The sequence below is a fragment of the Mobula hypostoma genome, chromosome 15 (assembly GCF_963921235.1).
Source record: "Mobula hypostoma chromosome 15, sMobHyp1.1, whole genome shotgun sequence".
Lineage (NCBI taxonomy): Eukaryota > Metazoa > Chordata > Chondrichthyes > Myliobatiformes > Myliobatidae > Mobula > Mobula hypostoma.
In genome coordinates, this window is record NC_086111.1 from 50,121,174 (window position 1) to 50,142,955 (window position 21,782).

At 43.6% G+C, this 21,782-nt stretch overlaps 1 protein-coding gene across 9 annotated transcripts in view; it reads left to right on the forward strand.

Annotated features, from left to right (window-relative positions):
• The window catches only part of cfap20dc (CFAP20 domain containing), a 488,877-nt gene that overhangs the window by 100,939 nt on the left and 366,156 nt on the right, over positions 1–21,782 (forward strand). For 8 of the 9 annotated variants that reach the window (XR_010020441.1, XR_010020442.1, XM_063067989.1 and 5 more), the window contains exon 4: positions 11,936–12,008. Coding sequence is in view for 7 of the 9 variants with exons in the window: in XM_063067989.1 (XP_062924059.1) it covers positions 11,936–12,008 (73 nt within the window). In the remaining 2 variants the exon portion in view is untranslated. Of the gene's footprint in view, positions 1–11,935; positions 12,009–15,087; positions 15,208–21,782 lie in introns of those variants that run through there. The other variant, XM_063067992.1, reaches the window with a different exon arrangement.

Consider the following 21,782-nt stretch of genomic DNA (forward strand, 5'->3'; position numbering starts at 1 on the left):
TTTAGAAATGAAATTGAGTGTATTAGCCACTCATCACCTATATTCCGGTCGTGATTAACACCCCCACCCCCCAGAACAGAATCGCCAAAAACTATTTTTAGAAAAAGATCGGCAGGTACACGCATGCGCACACAGGCGCCCGCACAAGGCTTCATGGTCATTGTAGTCTTTCTCGGGGTAAACACAATGTATTTGACTGATACTCTTGTCTGTTGGCAACCCTACCGCAGCCCCCCCACCCCCGGGTCGGCCGGTCCGCAAGAATATTGTCAATATTAAACCGGTCCGCAGTGCAAAAAAGGTTGGGGACCCTTGATGTATTGCATTGAACTGCTGCTGCTAAGTTAACAAACTTCACGTCACACGCCGGTGATAATAAACCTGATTCTGATTCTGATTGATCACTGGATCAATTATTCAATTATCTGCTCCTCTGGATAGCCTCTTAGGGTGCTTTCTATTTGACAAACAAGGCTAGAAAATGACAACTTGTCTTTCTGACCAGGCTCACCAACCTGACCAGAGTTCTTAAAGACTTGGCGCCATGCTGGTGGGACAGTTCTCCTCGAACTAACCACTGCGAATCACTCGAGTTCAGCCTGTTAGGAGCTGACCTCTGTTTTGAACTGTGGGTTACTGTAATTTCCTTGTTTTCTTCCTCCATTTCATAGTCATACTTTATTGATCCCGGGGGAAATTGGTTTTCGTTACAGTTGCACCATAAATAATTAAATAGTAATATGTAACTTATGCCAGGAAATAAGTCCAGGACCAGCCTATTGGCTCAGGGTGTCTGACCCTCCAAGGGAAGAGTTGTAAAGTTTGATGGCCACGGGCAGGAATGACCTCCTATGACGCTCTGTGTTGCATCTCGGTGGAATGAGTCTCTGGCTGAATGTACTCCTGTGCCCAACCAGTACATTATGTAGTGGATGGGAGACATTGTCTAAGATGGCATGCAACTTAGACAGCATCCTCTTTTCAGACACCACCGTCAGAGAGTCCAGTTCCATCCCCACAACATCACTGGCCTTCCGAATGAGTTTGTTGATTCTGTTGGTGTCTGCTACCCTCAGCCTGCTGCCCCAGCACACAACAGCAAACATGATTGCACAGGCCACCACAGACTCGTAGATTTCATCAGCCAAAGCCGTTGTAACAACTATTAGCTCATTTAACTTGTCTCTAACCTGCAGAAGTTCAGATGTGCCACTGTCCTCCAGATTTCCCAGCTCCTCTCTTTCCAAATGGTGACTTATTAAGGACATGAGAGACAAGTGTGTTTTCTTAGCTGTGTCCTCTTCTGGGAGCTGAAGGAAGCTACTGAGTTCTACCAGCTTGTCATTAGGAAATTCACGCACTTTCTCGCTAATTTTTTCTTGGAGATTCCTAAGCACATCCATTTTCTTTTCCCCTTGGCAGTGGTGTGAGTTATTATGGTGACTGTAAGATTCCCTGCTGCTGACTGGATTCTGCGGCCTCTAGCATTCACTGTGTCTCAAGTGCATGCACTGCTCCATCAGCTCTCAGCCTCACCCTCAGCTCAGTCAACTACCTCACTCTGCTGCTGCTCTAGACAATTAAGAAATGGCTGAGTGTGACTTGGATTAAATCAATCTGGCAAGCAGATGGTCCACACCTATGCACCCAATTGCAGCAGTGCCTCCAAAATTTTGTAGTACCCCTGAAAAAGGGGTATGGGAAATGAAACATAGATGTGCTATATTTATGCATCAGTCACTTTATGGAATGAATACTGCGGGTATTGCCCCTCCCCAGGCATTCTGGCAGGCTTGAGCAATCAATTGCATGCTGAAGATTGAATGCAAGCACTTACAAGTTGATGGCAGATTCTTTTTTTTTTGGCGTGTGCGTGTGCGATGTTGCCGGGACGATGTCTTTTTCATGCCTTTATAAGGCGCGGAGTAAGAGAGAGACCATGTGGTGCACCACTCCTCACACAGACATTTCGCAGTATTTTTCCTTTTATTTTACGAGGTGGAGTTGCGACCTCGACACTCAACCCGGCACAGATGGAAAGCGAACTCGGGAGCGGCCTCGACTGGGTTCGAACCCGGGAGCCTTCGTTCCGGAGTCCGGCACTGATGTCATTGTTCCGTCAGCCAGCCCACAAGTTGATGGCAGATTCAGTGCTCAATACTATATTAAAAAAACCTTGCAGACAGAGTCTCAGAATTTTCAACTAAATACATTTGCATGATTTTCAAGTAATATCCCTTTTCTCAACATGAAATGATAGTGACATGAAATAAAGTATTTTAACACTTTTAAAAAATTATTTGAACAATTAGTTATAACAACAGATTTCAAGCTTGTCACACTGACATTGGAGATGGTTCGGAGGAGGTTCCCGAGAATGATTCCGGGAATGAAAGGCTTATCATATGAGGAGCATTTGATGGCTCTGGCCCTGCACTCTCTGGAATTTAGACGAATGAGGGGGAAATCTCGTTGAAACCTATTGAATGTCGAAAGGCTTAGATATAATGGATGTGGAGAGGATGATTTCTTTATTTGGGGAGTATAGGAATGGGGGCACAGCCTCTGAACAGCGAGACGTTCATTTAGAATGGGGATTAGGAGGAATTTCTTTAGCCAGAGAGTGGAGAATCTGTGGAATTTGTTGCCACAGGCAACTGTGGAGGCCAGGTCATTGGGTGTATTTAAGGCAGAGATTGATAGACTCTTGATAAATTGGGGTGTGAAAGGTTGCAGTGAGCAGACAGGCAAATGGGGTTGAGAGGGAAATGGATCAACTATGCTCAAATTTTGGAGCAGATTTAATGGGCAAAATGGCCTAACTCTGCACTGTGTCTTATGGTTTTAGAAATAGAAATTTACAGCACTTTACAGGCCCTTCGGCCCACAATGTTGTGCCGACCATGTAACCTTCTCTAGAGTCTGCCTAGAATTTCCCTAGCACATAGCCCTTTATTTTTTTAAGCTCCATGAACCTATCTAAGAGGCTCTTAAAAGACTCTATTGTATCTACTTCCACCACTGCCGCCGGCAGTGCATTGCACGCACCCAATGCTCTGTGTGTGAAAAACTTACCCTGACATTCCCTTCGTATCTATTTTCAAGCACAATCAAAAACAACAATCAAAATTTCTCTGAATATCAAAAACACTTAGGTTGCAGCTCCAAAGCTGTGTATGGTGATTTGCTGTTGAAGTCCAAAATGCTGTTTGCCATTTTGATGGATCTGGCACATTCAGACTAGTTACTTACAGGTGAAGGGAGTCTGAGGGAGCAATTCTGAGTGAAGGGATCGGCCCAGTAAGATCTAACCTATTCATTGGTGTCAGTTATCCAGATGGGTGATTTTCATCTTTGGGTATCACTGTTGACAAATTTCCTTACTAGTTTAGCCACTGTTGAATCTACAGCATTTCATCAGCTTGTGCTTATCCTGTTACTTCACATTGGTCACCTCGCCTTCATACCCTTAGCTTTATCCTGTGCCTCCAGCCCATAACTTGCAGTTGGATTGCCATGCCAAGTACATCACTCAGACTCTATCAGGGCTACTTACAGGTATTTGCCTTTACTTACTACTTGCCATGCGATCATTATATCCATATAAAAAAAAAACTAAGACTTGGGAAACTATCAGCATAAAAGTATGATCTATATGTAGTTAGCAGTAGAACTCGTATGAACTGCCTATCAAGGAGCTGTTACAATTCTCTTCCTTGCCTGGTTCTTCATATTGTTGGACTGGATGAGGTTGCTGGCATTGGTGTGTTTATCCTTTTAACAGATCTGAAAAGTTTTTAGAGATAGTGTTGGTGGCATTTTTCCAGTGTTTTGAGATGCTTGCTGTAGATGGTCCAAGTTTCAGAAACACATAGGAGAGCAAGGATTACTGGTGCCCAGTAAACCAGGAGTTTAGTGCTAAGTTTTATCTTCATACATTTTCTCAGTTAGAGAAAGGCTATACCTGCTGGTGAAGAACTTCACTATTGCCTTGCTGACCATAAAAGTTAATCTACATTTTATATTTGTATCATGATGGCATTAAAGCCATGATCTTAATCAAAAGGTTCACAACAGAGAAAATCTCATTAACTCTGATACTAAGCAATGCTGCACTTGACTTTTATGAGCTTGCAGATGGAATGAAGCTAAACTGCAGGAAGCAGAAGAAACTGTTAAACCTGAAATGTCTGCACTCCAGAACTGAGGTCACCATAATCTTGATAGTCAACTGCAGTATGCAGATAACATTTATATTTGCACAGATCTAGAGACAGTGCTCCGTTGATTATTGAATTGTTCATGGAAGTATATGAGAGGATTAGCCTTACTCTCAATATCTAGAAGGCCAGGGGCCTCTGACAATGAAGTTTCATGGTGAGACATTGGGAAATGTCAACTACTTCCATAGCTCAACAGCTGATGCCATTTTATTGACCCTTCGCTTGGTTCCATAACAGTAGGACAATGAAGATGCACGTATCAGGATACTCTTCATTGACTACAGCTCATCATTGAACACTATCATCCCCCTGAAACTCATCACTAAGCTCCAGGACCTGGGCCTCAATATCTCCTTGTGCAATTGGATCCTTGATTTCTTCAGTTTCAGTCTCCAGTAAGTATAGATTGGCAGTACTTCCTCCACAGGTGCTCCACAAGGCTATGTGCTTAGCCCCCTGTTTTACTTACTTTATACCTATGATTGTATGGCTAAGTACAGCTCCATTGTTGTATTTAATTTTGCTGATGACACTACCGTTGTTGGCCGAATCAAAGGTGGTGATGAATCAGCATACAGGAGGGAGATTGAAAATCTGGTTGAGTGGTACCACAACAATGTCTCACTCAGCATCAGCAAAACCAAAGAGGTAATTATCAAGAACAGGGAGAATCCAGAGGTCCATAAGCCAGTCCTCATTAAAGGATCAAAAGTGAAGAAAGTGGGTAACTCTAAATTCCTTGGTGTTATTTAATCAGAGGATCTATCCTGGGGCCAGCATGTAAGTGCCATCACATAGGCAGCATGACACTGCCTTTGCTTAGTTTGTGTGGATTCAGCATGTCACCAAAAAGACTTCGACAAAGCTCAATAGATGCACATTGGAGGGTACCCTAACTGGTTGCATCATGGCCTAGTATTGAAACACCAATGCCCAGGAACAGATAAGTCTACAGAAAGTGGTGGATACAGTCCAGTCCATCACAGGAAGAGCCATCCCCCCCACCCCACCCCACCACCATTGGGCTCATTTACATTGAGCACTACCACAAGAAAGCCACATCCATCTTCAAGGACCTCCAGCATCCAGGCTATGCTCTCCTTGCTACTACTGTACCATTGGGCAGGAGGTACAAAAGCCTTTAGTTAGTCTTTAGGGATGGTTTTTTAAATAATTAAAAAAAAAATTTCCAGTAAATGCCTGTAGGAAAATGAATCACAAGGTAATATCTGGTAACATATGTGAACTTTGATACTAAATTTTACTTTGACTTTGACTTACTACTCAGTGATGATGAATTCAAATCTCTAATTGTTATGTTACTAATGAAAACCATTCTAATTTACTTAATTCTTTCTTGCCTTCTTTCCCTTTGTTTCTATGATCTGGTGATTTCTAATGTATTCTCAAAGGAGTAAGATATCTCTTAGCATTTCTTAAATTAATTGATGCATTATCTTTATTAAGAGGAATGTAGATCGGAACTAAAAGGAGATACTTCACTCAGAGCACATATGGTGCTTCAAGTTTGAAGCTGGAAAGGTATAATTTACTTCATTGAAAATTAGTTTCTTGAGCAAGATCTACAATGGAACTTGTAGAAATAGATGTCAGCAAAAGATATACACTTGCTGAGTTCCAAATAAGTTACATTAAAATAGTTAGAAATTACCTCATCATCATTAAGTGTCGTGTTGTATGACATGGGTGATCATTGTCTTTCATTTGTCTTTAATTTGAAACTCTTTGAATTCTTTCTCATTCCATTTCCATGATTGTTCTTCTTGGCAATTTTTTCTACAGAAGTGGTTTGCATTTCCTCCTTCTGGCTAGTGTCTTTACAAGACAGGTGACCCCAGCCATTGTCAATACTCTTCAGAGATTATCTGCCTTGCATCAGTGGTCACATAACCAGGATTTGTGATATGAACCAGCTGCTCATATGATCACCTCCTGCTCCAATGGCTTCACGTGACCTTAATTGGGGGACTAAGCTGGTGCTACACCTTGCCCAGGAGGTGATCTGCAGGCTAGCGGAGGGAAGGAGCACCTTACACCTCCTTTGGTAGAGACATATCTCACTCTGTCACCTGATAAACTACCCCAAATATAAACCTTGTAAGTTAAGATGAGTTCCATTGTGCCATATTTGTCTGCAATTGAAAGTACTTTGTTATGTGGATAACTGGATTTGGTAAAATTAATTCCTTTAGTATAATGATCATCACTAAATCAATTTTTGAAACAAATTCTTTTGGAGGTGTTCAAAACAGAGAGAATTGTTTTTTTGACAGTGACTTTGGCTAAGAGACCTCCTTTAGGTAACTCCAGGAAATGCTGTTTAAATCTCCATAGGATTTATTCTTTTTATAAAGGTTTATAATGTTAAATGTCTACATGATGCTGTAGTTATAAACTGAAAAATGTTGTTGCCAGTTTCTTTTCTGCATTTGAAATTTCTGTTGTGGGTGTTCAGCCCCAATTGAGCTAAATAAATAACAACCAAATGCATCAAGTCAAGTAATCAAGAACAAAAGTTTGCAAATGCTGGAATTTTGAAGTAGAAATACTGCAAACAAGGACATACTCAGAAAATTGGGCAACATCTGTAGAGAAAGAAACAGTTAATGTACTGGGTCAATGACCTTTGATCAGAACTGTTGTAATGTGAGCATTATTAAAAGTAAGTTAATACTAATTAGGATAATTGGGGGTTTCACTTCCAGTCTTTTTTACTTCCGGTGGGCTCTGTATATAGTGTGCCTGCCATGCTGTACGGGTTGTGAAAGCCTCTGTGTATACATAACTGTTTTGACGTTCAAGACAAAGTTGTTTCTTGGGCATGAGGTTGTCGAGTGTGCCTTTTTCAAAGTAGAAGTTGCCACATATTTTTGGCGACAAGGTAAACTGGTTTTGTGGACGTATCGGCACGTTTCGAACGGGAGCAGCTGTGCCGATAAGGGGCCTCCATTCAGATGGCGATGTTTGGGATTATCGTTCAGTTTGTGGAGGTTACGGAGGACTGGCTGGAGTATGAGGAAAGGTTGGGACACTTTTTCTGTGCTAATAGAATTACTGAGGAGGCGAAGAAGTGCTATATGAGAATATGTGTGTGTGTGGGGTGAAGACTTACAAGCTAATGAGGAACTTAGCCACACCGCGGAAACTGGGGGACATTCCGTATGATGAACTGGTCAAGCTTGTAGGGAACAACTACAATCCAAAACCTTCTGTGATAGTCCAACGGTGTAAGTTTCACAGCCGTTTCAGGAAGCTAGGTCAGTCTGTGGCCAATTTTGTGGCCGAGCTTCGGCAGCTGTCGGAGCATTGTGATTTCGGAGCAGTGTTGGATGACTTGTGGCATTAATAATGATGGCATACAATGCCGCCTGTTAGGGGAAACCCCACCGTTGGCTTTCAAGAAAACCTTAGAGATTGCCCAAGGCATGGAGATGGCTGCTAATAATGTCGGGGATATCCAGAAAGGACATGGGGGGGGGGGGTCGCAGTCGGCGGCAGTGCACCGAGTCAGGAGGGAGACTGGTAAACAGGCAAAGCGGGTGGAATGTTTCCGGTGTGGAGGGACGCACTATGCAAATGATTGCAAATTCAAAGACACTGTCTGCCATGCTTGTAGCAAAAAGGGACATTTAGCTAAAAGATGCAGAAGTTCAAAGGGTAAGATTAAACCTGGGCAGGGGAAAGCTCTACAGGCTCAGGCAGCCACACACCATCTAGAAGAAGCAGATGAAGAGGCAGCATGTGCCTACAACATGTTTGGAGTGGAAATAGATGAGGAACCACAGCCACTGTCAGGGGAAAAGGCATTAAGTTGAGATTGATTCAGGGGCTACTGTATCGGTCATTAGTGAGGAGACCTACAGGAGGACATGGCGGTCCAACCTTCCTTCTATCAGACCATCAAAGCTCAAACTTAGGACCTATACGGGGTGGCCCATACCTCATTTAGGGGTGTTATATGTGGACATTTCAGCTGGGGGTCAGAAGGCTGAAGCCAGGCCAGTGATAGCTAAGGGCAGGGGGCCCAGACTTCTGGGTCGCGATTGGCTCGCAAAATCCAGCTAAACTGGCATGAAATTAAGTATGTGCACACGACGCAGGACATTCTGCAGTGGTACAGTAACGTTTTCAGGGATGAGCTGGGAGCACTGAAGGGTGTGACAGTGAAACTCCATGTCAACCCTGAGGCTACACCACGTTTTTTTAAGCCAAGGTTGGTGTCCTATGCCATGAAAGGCAAAGTCGAGGAGGAGCTGGAATGATTACAGAGGCTGGGCATTATTGAGCCAGTCCGGTTTTCAAGGTGGGCGGCTCCCGTTGTTCCAGTTTTGAAGGCAATCAAAACGGTGAGGATATGTGGTGATTATAAGCTTACGGTGAATCAGGTCTCTAGACTGGAGGAGTACCCATTGCCACGGGTGGATGACCTGTTTGCGACCCTGTCAGGGGGTAAGCTGTTCACAAAGCTGGACATGAGCCACGCCTACCAACAGCTGCTGCTCAACGAGGATTCAAAGGTGTACGTCACAATAAATACGCACAAGGGATTATTCAAGTACAATCGCCTGGTGTTTGGAGTGGCATCCAGTCCTGCCATTTTCCAAAGGGCAATGGACACTTTGCTGCAGGGGATTCCACACGTAACAGTGTACCTTGATGATATTTTGATCACGGGGGTTACGGAGGTGAAGCAGCTGGCTAATTTAGAATGGGTGCTGAAGAGGCTCTCAGACGCAGGGCTGCAGTTGAAACGCAGAAAATGTGTGTTCCTGGCATCAAGTGTGACTTACCTGGGACACAAGATCACAGCTGAGGGGCTTTGCCCTGTGGAGGACAAAGTGAGAGCTATTAAGGAAGCCCTAAGACTGTCACGGAACTCAGATCATTTTTAGGCATGGTGAATTATTATGGCAAGTTTCTTCCTGACCTCTCAAGGGTTTTGACCCTACTGTATAAGCTGTTTCACAATGACACTAAGTGGCAGTGGGGTGAAGAGCAGGAGAAAGGTTTCAAGGAAGTGAAAGAATTCCTCCACTCAGCAAAGCTACTTTTTCACTATGACCCAGACAAGGAGATCACCCTTGCATGCGATGCCTCACCCTATGGAGTCGAGGCAGTTCTCTCACATGTAATGGAGGGCCGTTCAGAGAAGCCTGTTGGTTTTGCTTCACATACCCTGACAGCTGCTGAGAAGGGATATTCACAGCTAGACAAAGAAGGTCTGGCCATTGTTTTTGCGGTCAAACGCTTTCATCAGTACCTTTATGGACGCGTATTTACAATTTATACAGACCATAAACCACTGATGAGCCTGAGACTAGATGCATCCCACTGCTAGCCTCAGCCAGGATATAGCGTTGGACACTTACATTGTTAGCCTACCAGTATACTATAGTGTACAGAGCCGGTGGGGATAATGCAAATACCAGTGCACTGGGTCGACTACCTTCACCTGAGACACCTGTTACTACATATGTGCCTCCAGAGACTGTGTTTTCATTGCAGAGGCTGTCAGAGACACCTGTAAAGGTGACCCAGATCAAGCAGTGGACAGAGAGGGACCCAGTCCTGTCCCAAGTCAAGACTTTTCTTTTACAAGGTTGGCCCAGAGTCGTGGAAGGAGAGGAACTGAGGCCTTATGCCAAACGCAAGACAGAACTCAATCTGCAGGATGGCTACATTTTCTGGGGGGGGGGGTGAGGGTCATCATGCCTCCCCCTGGCCGTTCACAGATTGTGGAGGAAATTCATGAGACTCACCCAGGAGTGTCTCGAATGAAAAGCCTTGCAAGATCCTACGTTTGGTGGCCAAGAATGGACCAGGATCTGGAGAACAAGGTAAAATCATGCATGCAATGTCAGACTAATCAGAATACGCCACCACCAGCTCCTTTGCACCTATGGGAGTGGCCAGACCACCCCTGGTCTAGACTACATTTGGACTTTGCTGGCCCTTTTATGGGGCAGATGTTTCTTGTAATGGTAGATGCGCATTCTAAATGGATCGAAGCTCACATCATGAGCAACATCACAGCCCCCTCAACCATAGACAAATTCAGGCAAGTGTTTGCAGTCCATGGGTTGCCTGACACTCGGGTCACTGATAATGGCCCGACGTTCACCAGTGAGCTGTTCAGTGAGTTCATGCAGCAGAATGGCGTTCATCACTTTCGGACGGCCCCTTTCCACCCAGCCTCCAATGGTTTGGCTGAGCGGGCTGTTCAGACAGTGAAGGAAGGCCTGAAGCAGATGACAGAAGACGCTCTTAGCATTTGGCTTTCACGTTTCCTGTTTAAATACCGCCTCACGCCACAGACTACGACTGCCAACACTCAAGTTAAGATTGGACCTGCTGCGCCCAGACATGAAGGCAAAAGTGAGACAGACTACTGCGGAAGCATGTCCACCAGTGACTTTGCCAGAGGGAGAGACGCTGACAGAGCGGCCGAGGTCCCCTGAAGAGGATGGACATTCTCATGCAGACACACAGACCACTCTCATGCCCCCAACACCAGACCCACCCAAAACACCGTCACCAGCAGTGCCTGCGGAGTCACTGGGGGTAGTTCGCAGACCACAGCACACTCGTAGACCTCCTGACAGACTGAATCTTTGGCAGAACAGTTTTTTTTGTTGTTGTTAATTGAATGTTGAATCTGTCACGTTTTCCAGATGTTTTGTATTGGTAAACTGTTGCTAAGATACTAGTATAAGTTTTCAGGGGTACGCAAGTTAGTAACACCACTGTTTTTATTTCCTAGCTTTTTACATTTGAGGAATGTTGGATTTTAAAGGGGGAGAAGTGTTGTAATGTGAGCATTATTAAAAGTAAGTTAATACTAATTAGGATAATGGGGGGTTTCACTTCGGTTCTTTTTACTTCCGGTGTGCTTTGTATATAGTGTTCCTGCCATGTTGTACGGGTTGTGAAAGCCTCTGTACATACATAACTGTTTTGACGTTCAAGATAAAGTTGTTTCTTTGGCATGAAGTTGTCGAGTGTGCCTTTTTCAAAGTAGAAGTTACCACAAAAACTGAGAAAACAGATTAAACGTGTTTATGTTGCAAGAAAGTAGGAGAACAATGAGGATATCATGATAGAATCAATACAAAGGATGTTACTTTAGTTTACCATTCCATTTCTACTCCGATCAAGTCTTCAGCTTTTCCTCGATGCAATAAAGCCCAGAGTAAGTTCGTGAATAATTATTCCGTCTTAATGTATAACAGCCTTCAGTATTAAATTCAACTGGTTCTGATAAAAATGCTTTTCTGGTGTTTGTGAATTGGCCAGCTCTGGTGATAGGTCATCTACCTATAACCCAATCTATTTTTCTGCACAGTTGCTGCCTGGTTTAATGACTATTTACTGCATTTTCAGTGTTTGGTACAGTTTTACAGCAGTATTTTTTTTGTGTGCATCTGAGCACTCTATTGTTTTCCTATTTTCCCACTTTTTCCTTTTTAATTCATCTCCTATGGTAGAATATTATTAGAATCCCTATGGTAGATTATTTGTGATAGGCAAGACTGTACCAATCTCCCTTTATGACATATCATCACTTCATCCTCCCTTTTGATGACAATCTTGTAATTGTTAAAATCATTGTCTTTGAGCATTTATGTTTCATTGACTGTTACCGCCTGGTGAAAATAAGTAATTTTTGTATTTATTTTTGCCTTCCATTTTAGTTGGCCTGATCCAGCGATTCCTTGTATTGCAGCTCTGTGTGCCTGTGGGACAAGACTTCTCTACGGAATTGCTGTAAGGATAAACATTGCTAAATGTTTATGTGTTAGATAGTTAATAAATTTTACTACAAATAGTGTTCATTAATTGTAAGTGGCATCCCCTACAAGAATGACTTAGGCTGGCTTCAAGTGATTAAGCTAATTTAATTGTTAGTTTTCAACAACTGGTACATTGTGCGCTGTCATGGGAACTGAAAGCATAAAACATCTGTTATTGCAGTTACTTTCTTAATTACAATAGTTCACAATGTTTATGTGAATAAAGAACTGTTGTTAATGCATAAATTGGGGAAAAGTAGCTCATGGAGTTGGTTGATTCTCATTGTAGTAAAAATGATAAATTGTGGAAAGCACAGTAAATAGATGGAAAGATCTTGTTTTTGATCATTTGCTTAGGTTTCCTCTGAATGTTGTTAATGGCTTACAGGAAACATGGAAAAATAGACAGCATTTATTTCAGAAGCATTGAGTAAATATGCATGGTTCTTCTTCTTTTTGTGTATTGTATGGTAGGTGGTACAAGTGTGGCTGATTTATTTTGGGCAATATTCAGTCTTCCTAAAGTCCTTGAATTCAGCTTTTTGGATTAGACATGAGGAATGTAATGTTAATAATTTCCAGGTTCTACAAATGTAAATTATCTGACAGCTCTGCCATTAGATAAACAGAAATCATGTAGATTATTTTACCCACCCGAACATAAAAAATAAGTGGGGAGAATGAAATGAAAAAGAATGGCAAAGAAAATAGGGGAACTGAATGGAAGTATTAAGCCAAAGGTCTTTGAGCACGTAAATAGTAAATGGAGTGTAAAAGATGGAGTGTGGCCAATTAGTAACAAAGCAGTTGATCAACACATTGAGCTGGATGGCTCTCAAGAGAAGCCTGAAAAAAGAATGTAATCAATCACTTCATGAAGCCCACAATGCTCCCAAGTTAGCATACCTGTTTTCAAATAATGATCTTCACATCAGTGACATCTCTAGTGCTGCTGTCGAATACAAAGCATAAAATGTGACCTAGCTTACCTACAACTACCTGTTTGTTAAGACCAGGAGGCTAGGAAGTTCATGAAAAGGAATGGTCTCACACTGACCCTCGAAGAATATCACAATCTATTAGAAACTTAGTCTATCTTTATCAAGGAAGACAATGCAGCAAAAGAATCAATAGAAGAGGAAGTAATAATAACAATAGAGGGGGTAAAAACTGATAGTCAGATCTTTTCATGCTTCTGCTTATGTCTAAAATAAATAGGTCACCTAATCTAAATGGGATACATCCTTAGTTGTTAAAGTTAGTGGAAACTTGCCAGTATATTTTAATATTCTGTTGGTATGGGAGAGGTGCCAAAAGCCTAAAAAAATATCAAATGTGGGAGCCATGCTGTCAGGACATACAATATATAGCAACCATGGACTGAGTATTTTAAGCTTAATGATGGAGAAATATCTGGAATTTATAATCACAAAATAAATTGACACTCAGAAGTTTGGGATCAAGCTGATTGCTTGCTCATCTGATTTTTTATGAATAAACAGAAAGATTAAAAAAGAAAATCTAATCAAGATCAGTTTTATGTTAGAGACAGACTCACCTTAAAGCCAAATTAGAAAAGTCAAGCACCAAGGAATATGACCCATACATTTGTAACATTAGCTCTCTATGCAAGTACAAGGTCTATCACTTCCTGACTAGTCAATAGTTTTGCAAACCTGGAAAGAAATTTCTTATGATCTGAGCCATATCATAGAGAACTTACGCGATCCCTATTTTCTTAGACAAGCTACATAGTCCACCATATTTCAACTGCTGCATTGCAGAAGCGGTCAGATCTTGAAGGATGAAGAACTATTTCTACTGTCCTTAATTTCTAACTCCTCTCCATGCTCTGGCTACTTGGACATTATTATAGTGGCATTAGAGGGCAAGAAACATTTGGGGAAAATCAAGAAGAGATACCAATATCTGAATTGCTCCAGAGGTTTCCTTAAATACTATTCCTCCAGGTATCTATCCATGTACCTTTTAAATACAGGCGTCCCCTGCTTTTCGAACGTTCGCTTTATGAAACCTCAGTGTTACGAAAGACCTACATTAGTTACCTGTTTTCGCTAACGGAAGGTGTTTTCACTGTTACGAAAAAGGCAGCGGCCGAAAAAAAGCAGCGTGTGAGAAAAAGGGCAGCGCGCGCCCCGAGCAGCCGCTCTCCCCCGGATTCAGAACAGCATTCTTGTTGGCATTGCTTAAACACGTGCCTGTGAGCAGCCGTTAGCCAGATGAGTTCTAAGGTATCGGAAAAGCCTGAAAGAGCTCGTAAGGGTGTTACACTTAGCGTAAAACTGGACATAATTAAACGTTTTGATCGTGGTGAATGAAGTAAGGACAAAGTGAGTTTGTCTTGTGGAAGTTGACAAAGATGATATTGAAGAGGTTTTGGCATCCCATGACCAAGAACTAATAGATGAAGAGCTGATGCAATTGGAAGAGGAAAGGATAACAATCGAAACCGAATGCAGTAGCGAATCGACCGAAAGTGAAGTTGTCCAGGAACTGAATGTGAAGCAACTGCATGAGATTTTTGCTGCGATGATAAAGTACAACTTTAATTTTGAAAGGGCATGTCGGTTTAGGGCATATTTGCAAGATGGTTTGAGTGCTTACAAAGAACTGTATGATAGAAAAATGCACGAGATTCAGCAGTCAAGCATACTGTCGTTTTTCAAGCCTTTCACATCAGCCACAGTAGACGACCAACCTCGACCTTCGATACCGAGGCAGGCAGTCATAGGAGAAGATGAGCTGCCTGCCCTAATGGAAACAGACGACGATGAGATGACACCCCAGTGTCCCACCACCCCAACCCCCGGGCCGCGGACAGTTACCGATTCACAGAGAATGCAGCGGTAGCCGGGAGGCACACAGCACATCTTTAAGAAAAAAGCTGAAATAAACATGCTAATTAATTAGGTGCTGCCCGGCACGTAATTGTTGGCCCAGATCAGAGGCGATGCTGGGTGGCACCTAATTAATTAGCATGTTTATTTCGGCTTTTTTCTTAAAGATGTGCTGTGTGCCTCCCGGCTACTGCTGTACCCCTGCATGCTTTGCAGATCGGCGGCCTGAAGGGTGGGGGCCACTGCAGCACCCCAACCTCTGACGACTCAGTCTAACACACCATCATCAGTGTGCTCGATGTCTTCCCGATTCCCGTAAGTGATACTACACTGTACGTACATTATTTCTACTTTATATCGGATGTGTACTTTTACATGTTATTTGGTAGGTTTGGCTGGCTGGCTTCCTAGCTTAAAGGTTACTGGAGAGAGTGTTTTTGCCGAGAGCGCTTGCGTGAGATTTTCGCTACAGAGAACAGGGCAGCAATGATTGTGGAAAAGTACTTCTACTTTTTATAGGCTGTGTATTTATCATATCATTCCTGCTTTTACTATATGTTACTGTTATTTTATGTTTTATGTGTTATTTGGCATGATTTGGTAGGTTGTTTTTGGGTCTGCAAATGCTCACAAATTTTTCCCATATAGATAAATGGTAATTGCTTCTTCGCTTTACGACATTCCGGCTTACGAACCGTTTCATAGGAACACTCTACCTTCGGATGGCGGGGGAAACCTGTATTGCAACTGTACCTGCCTTGACCACTTCCTCTGACAGCTCATTTCAGGTAGTCACAGCCCCCCGTGTAAAGAAGTTACCTCTCATGCTTGTATACCTTATGCATGATGTTTTAAACTTCTAGGAGGTTACCGTCATTCTCCTGTACTCCAGGGAATAAAGATCCAGTGTTGCCAGTCTCTCTCTATAAATCAGACTCTTTAAGTCCAGGTAGCATTCTTGTCAATCTCTTCTGCATCTTTCCCATCCTAACAATGTCTTTCCTATAAAAGGATGACCAAAATTGCACACAATATTCCAAGTGCAGCCTGATCAATGACTTAAGTAGCTGCAACATAATGTCCCTGCTTCAAAGGTCAATGACCTAAATGGTTAATGCCAGCATGTTAAACGTCTTCTTCACCACCCTGCCTACTTGCACAACCACTCTCAGCAAACTGCACTTGAACTCCTAGATCTCTCTGTTCCACTACACAAATCAGTGCCTTGCTATTCACTGTATAAGCCAGAATGCATTATTTCACACTTATCTATGTTGAAATCTATTGCTATTTTTCAGCTCATCTCCCTTACTGATCAAAATCTCTTTGCAATTCATGCAACACACATCAAAGTTGCTGGTGAATGCAGCAGGCCAGGCAGCATCTCTAGGAAGACGTACAGTCGACGTTTTGGGCCAAGACCCTTCGTCAGGACTAACTGAAAGGAGAGCTAGTAAAAGATTTGAAAGTGGGAGGAGGATGGGGAGATCCAAAACGATAGGAGAAGACAGGAGGGGGAGGGATGGAGCTAAGAGCTGGACAGTTGATGGGCAAAAGGGATATGAGAGGATCATGGCACAGGAGGCCGAGGGAGAAAGAAAGGGGGAGGGGGGAAAAACCCAGAGGATGGGCAAGGGGTTTAGTGAGAGGGACAGAGGGAGAAAAAGGAGAGAGAGAGAAAGAATGTATGTATATAAATAAATAACGGATGGGGTACAAGGGGGAGGTGGGGCATTAGCGGAAGTTTGAGAAGTCAAAGTTCATGCCATCAGGTTGGAGGCTATTCGTTCCCCCATCCCTCCCCACCGATCTCCCTCCTGGCACTTACCCTTGTAAGCGGAACAAGTGCTACACATGCCCTTACACTTCCTCCCTTACCACCATCCAGGGCGCCAGACAGTCCTTCCAGGTGAAGCGACACTTCACATGTGTGTCGGCTGGGGTGATATACTGCGTCCGGTGCTCCCGATGTGGCCTTCTATATATTGGCGAGACCCGACGCAGACTGGGAGATCATTTCGCTGAACACCTACGCTCTGTCCACCAGAGGAAGCAGGATCTCCCAGTGGCCACACATTTTAATTCCACATCCCATTCCCATTCTGATATGTCTATCCATGGCCTCCTCTACTGTAAAGATGAAACCACATTCAGGTTGGAGGAACAACACTTTATATTCCATCTGGGTAGCCTCCAACCTGATGACATTAAGGACATCCTGAACGCTAAAAAGAAGGCATTTAGAGATGGAAATAGGGAGGAGCTGAGGGCAATACAGAGGGACCTGAAAGCCAGGATCAGGGAGGCTAAAGACAGGTACAGAAGGATGCTTGAGTAGAAACTCCAGCAGAACAACATGAGAGAGGTCTGGAGGGGGATGAGGACCATCACTGGGTTCCAACAAACTAGCAACAGAGGAGCTGAAGGCAGTGTGGACAGGGCCAACGAACTTAACCTGTTCTTTAACAGATTTGACATTGTGGCCCCTGCCCATCCCCCACGAGTCATCTGTTGTCGGCCCCCAACCAACACATATTCCACTCTCCCCTCCTACCCCTCCTCACAGTCCCCCACCCTGCTCTCATGACTATACCCCTTCCCCACACGAAACCACCACGGTGGGCTTCACAGCTGAACAGGTGAGAAGACAGCTGAAACGTCTCAACCCGAGCAAGGCTGCGGGACTGGATGGTGTCAGTACCAGGGTGCTCAAAGCCTGTGCCCCTCAGCTATGTGGAGTACTTCCCCATGTATTCAACCTGAGTCTGAGGCTCCAGAGGGTTCCTGTGCTGTGGAAAATGTCCTGCCTCGTCCCTGTGCCGAAGACGCCGCGCCCCAGCGGCCTCAATGACTACAGACTGGTGGCATTGACCTCCCACATCATGAAGACCCTGGAGAGACTTGTTCTGGAGCTGCTCTGGTCTGTGGTCAGGCCACACTTAGATCCCCTCCAGTTCACCTACCAGCCCTGACTAGGAGTTGAGGATGCCATTGTCTACCTGCTGAATTGTGTCTACGCCCACCTGGACAAGCCAGCGAGCACTGCGAGGGTCATGTTTTTTGACTTCTCCAGTGCATTCAACACCATCCGCCCTGTTCTGCTGGGGGAGAAGCTGACAGTGATGCAGGTGGATGCTTTTCTGGTGTCATGGATTCTTGATTATCTGACTGGCAGACCACAGTATGTGTGCTTGCAACATTGTGTATCCGACAGAGTGATCAGCAGCACTGGGGCTCCACAGGGGACTGTCTTGTCTCCCTTCCTCTTCACCATTTACACCTTGGACTTCAACTACTGCACAGAGTCTTGTCATCTTCAGAAGTTTTCTGATGACTCTGCCATAGTTGGATGCATCAGCAAGGGAGATGAGGCTGAGTACAGGGCTATGGTAGGAAACTTTGTCACATGGTGTGAGCAGAATTATCTGCAGCTTAATGTGAAAAAGACTAAGGAGCTGGTGGTAGACCTGAGGAGGGCTAAGGCACCGGCGACCCCTGTTTCCATCCAGGGGGTCAATGTGGACATGGTGGAGGATTACAAATACCTGGGGATACGAATTGACAATAAACTGGACTGGTCAAAGAACACTCAGGCTGTCTACAAGAAGGGTCAGAGCCGTCTCTATTTCCTGAGGAGACTGAGGTCCTTTAACTTCTGCTGGACGATGCTGAGGATGTTCTACGAGTCTGTGGTGGCCAGTGCGATCATGTTTGCTGTTGTGTGCTGGGGCAGCAGGCTGAGGGTAGCAGACACCAACAGAGTCAACAAACTCATTTGTAAGGCCAGTGATGTTGTGGGGATGGAACTGGACTCTCTGATGGTGGTGTCTGAAAAGAGGATGCTGTCCAAGTTGCATGCCATCTTAGACAATGTCTCCCATCCACTACATAATGTACTGGTTGGGCACAGGAGTACATTCAGCCAGAGACTCATTCCACCGAGATGCAACACAGAGCGTCATAGGAGGTCATTCCTGCCTGTGGCCATCAAACTTTACAACTCCTCCCTTGGGGTGTCAGACACCCTGAGCCAATAAGCTGTTCCTGGACTTACTTCCTGGCATAATTTACATATTACTATTTAACTATTTATGGTTTTATTACTATTTAATTATTTATGGTGCAACTGTAATGAAAACCAATTTCCCCCGGAATAAAGTATAAAGAATAAAGTATCAATAAAGTATGACTATGACTATATCCCTTTTGCCAATCACCTGTCCAGCTCTTGGCTCCATCCCTCCCCCTCCTGTCTTCTCCTATCATTTTGGATCTCCCCCTCCCCCTCCCACTTCCAAATCTCTTACTGGCTCTCATTTCAGTTAGTCCTGACGAAGGGTCTCGGCCCGAAACGTCGACTGTACCTCTTCCTAGAGATGCTGCCTGGCCTGCTGCGTTCACCAGCAACTTTGATGTGTGTTGCTTGAATTTCCAGCATCTGCAAATGTCCTCGTGTTTGCAATTCATTGTAACTTGCTTCATTACCAAGAATTCACCCTAATTGTTGTAATGTAAGCAAACTTGCTAGATATGTCAGGTACATTCACATCCAAAGCACTTAGATACATAATGAATAACAGAAGTCACCACACTGACCCCGGGAAAGCCCACTAATCACAGGCCTCCATTTGAGGAATTGACCGTCAACCATCACTTTCTGCTTTTGTCATTGAGCCATTTCTGAATCCACCTCATTAACTCCCCCGGAACCTCATGCAACCTAACCTTCCAGATCACACTGCCAGTTGGAACCTGCCAAAGGCCTTACTAAAATCCACATAGACAACATTCATTGTCTTATCTTTATCTACTCCCTTAATTACCTCTTCATTGCTATTGTTTCCGATGCAGTCCAGAAAGCCATTATTGGGAAAACTAAGCCATTACCTTTTACCTTCCTGGTGGAGAAGTGCAAAATAGGGCAGATGAAGGTGATACCAGTAGCTGGCCTCATAGGGAAGCTTTTACTGGATGAGTTTATCAGGTAATGAAATTCTCTTGAGGATCCTACTCCTGTGGTTCAGCAAATGTTGCTCATAACAGCGAATTGTTTACAGCAAGGATTAAGCATTTCTGTGATGGCTAGAGTACACTGAAATTGCATTGGGGAAAGCCCCATTTTCTTAGCTGAGGTTCTCTGCATGAAGCAGTCAATCTCTTCTGATGGTACTAATTTTATGGCATAATAAGAGACAATCAGTAGCTTTGAGCATATGTGGGCTTCAAAAGAATCATGAAGTGTTGATCATTGAAGACTAAGTAAATGACTACTTACATTCCATTCTGTCTTGGAAGTCTTGCAACAAGGCGATGATTGCATTGTTATGTTTAGCAGTACTGACAAAAGAATCCATCAAGAACACTGCCCATTACATTACATTGAAACTGTCACAACCACCGATTTGGCAGCGCAGTAGATACGGCAATTGCGCTTGTGAATTTGCACATGTCAGGTAATTATTATTTAATCATGATAGTATTTAACTACGTTCTTGTCGTCGTAGTGCTTGTCGAGACTTGGATAGAGCATAGCAAAGCTTCGCTGCTGTTTTGCATTCGGCCTTCCTTGAGCCATTGGACTTTCAAAATCAACCGACTCTGAAGACTAGCGGTATTCGTTTAAAGTTTAGATATTCTTTTCGGCCGCAGTATAGGCTTTGTTTCCCTTTTGAGAGTTTTAATTAATGGCCCAGTTTGGCCTAGCGTTTGTTGTTTTATTTTCCTTTTTTCGAATTAAAGTCTGTGAACTATCGACCTGCTTCAGTGTCTCTCACTCTGCACTTGGGCCATATCCGAACCGTGGTGACAGAAACGTTATATCTCCATGTGAAATTGTAAGTTATCGCTGTTTTATAATACTCACCAAAATGATTTCTGGGAATTATTTCCTGAGAACACTGCATAAAAGACATGAGCTCACTATGAATTGTAGAATCAGGCCCTTTCAGCCCACCTTGTCCATGCTGAGTATTAATCTCATCGACCTGAATTAGGCCCATATCTCTCTATGCCTTTCCTATGTAATTCCCTTCCAAATACCTTTTAAGTGTTATAATTGTATCTGTCTTTGCCATCCCTTCTGGCAACTTGTTCCAGATATCCTCTGCCATCTGTCAGGAAAACTTGCACCTTGGGCCTCTTTTTAAATTTCTTGCTTTAAGCCTGTGCCGTCTGGTTCTGGGCTCACCTGCCCTGAGGAAAATGCTTTCTATCCTCTCAATGGTCCATGTAGTTTTATAAACTTCCGTAAGAATACCCTTTATCTTTCTAAGTTCCAGTCTATCCAATCTGCCCTTCTATCCACCGCCCTCCATTCCAGCCTTCATCAGAGTGCATCTCTTCAGTACTCGCCATTGCTGCTACATCCTTCCTGTGATATGGCAACCAGAACTGTACACAGTAGTTAAAATATGATGTATAAAATGCACTATCTGTGGCATCATACTGCTTTGTCAATTTCTGTTAGTTTCCGACTCCCGGTAAGATGGCGATAGGTTAATCACTTAAAATTGTCGCTCCGTTTCATTTCTTACCTCCGCACTTCTTATCTTCCTTTTTCTACTCCAGACTGCTAATTTTTTTTTTGTTCTCCTACCTGCCTGCGAATACGACTGTCTTACAATGGCCTTCAAGCCCTCTAAAGCTGGGGAAAAAAGAAGTCTCTGCGACTGCCTCCGGCTCCTCTGCTGACATTATCGCCATTCTGGACCAGCACCGTCAAGAGATTATATCTGAATTTAAGTCTTCCTTCACTTTGTTGGAGTCAAAATTAGATCAAATCAATTCCAAAGTGGAGGAACATTCCATTCGTCTCTCTCATCTTGACATTGAAACCGGAGATTTAAAATGTTGTGTTCAGCAGCTGGAAGCCGTTTGTTCTAACTTGAGTG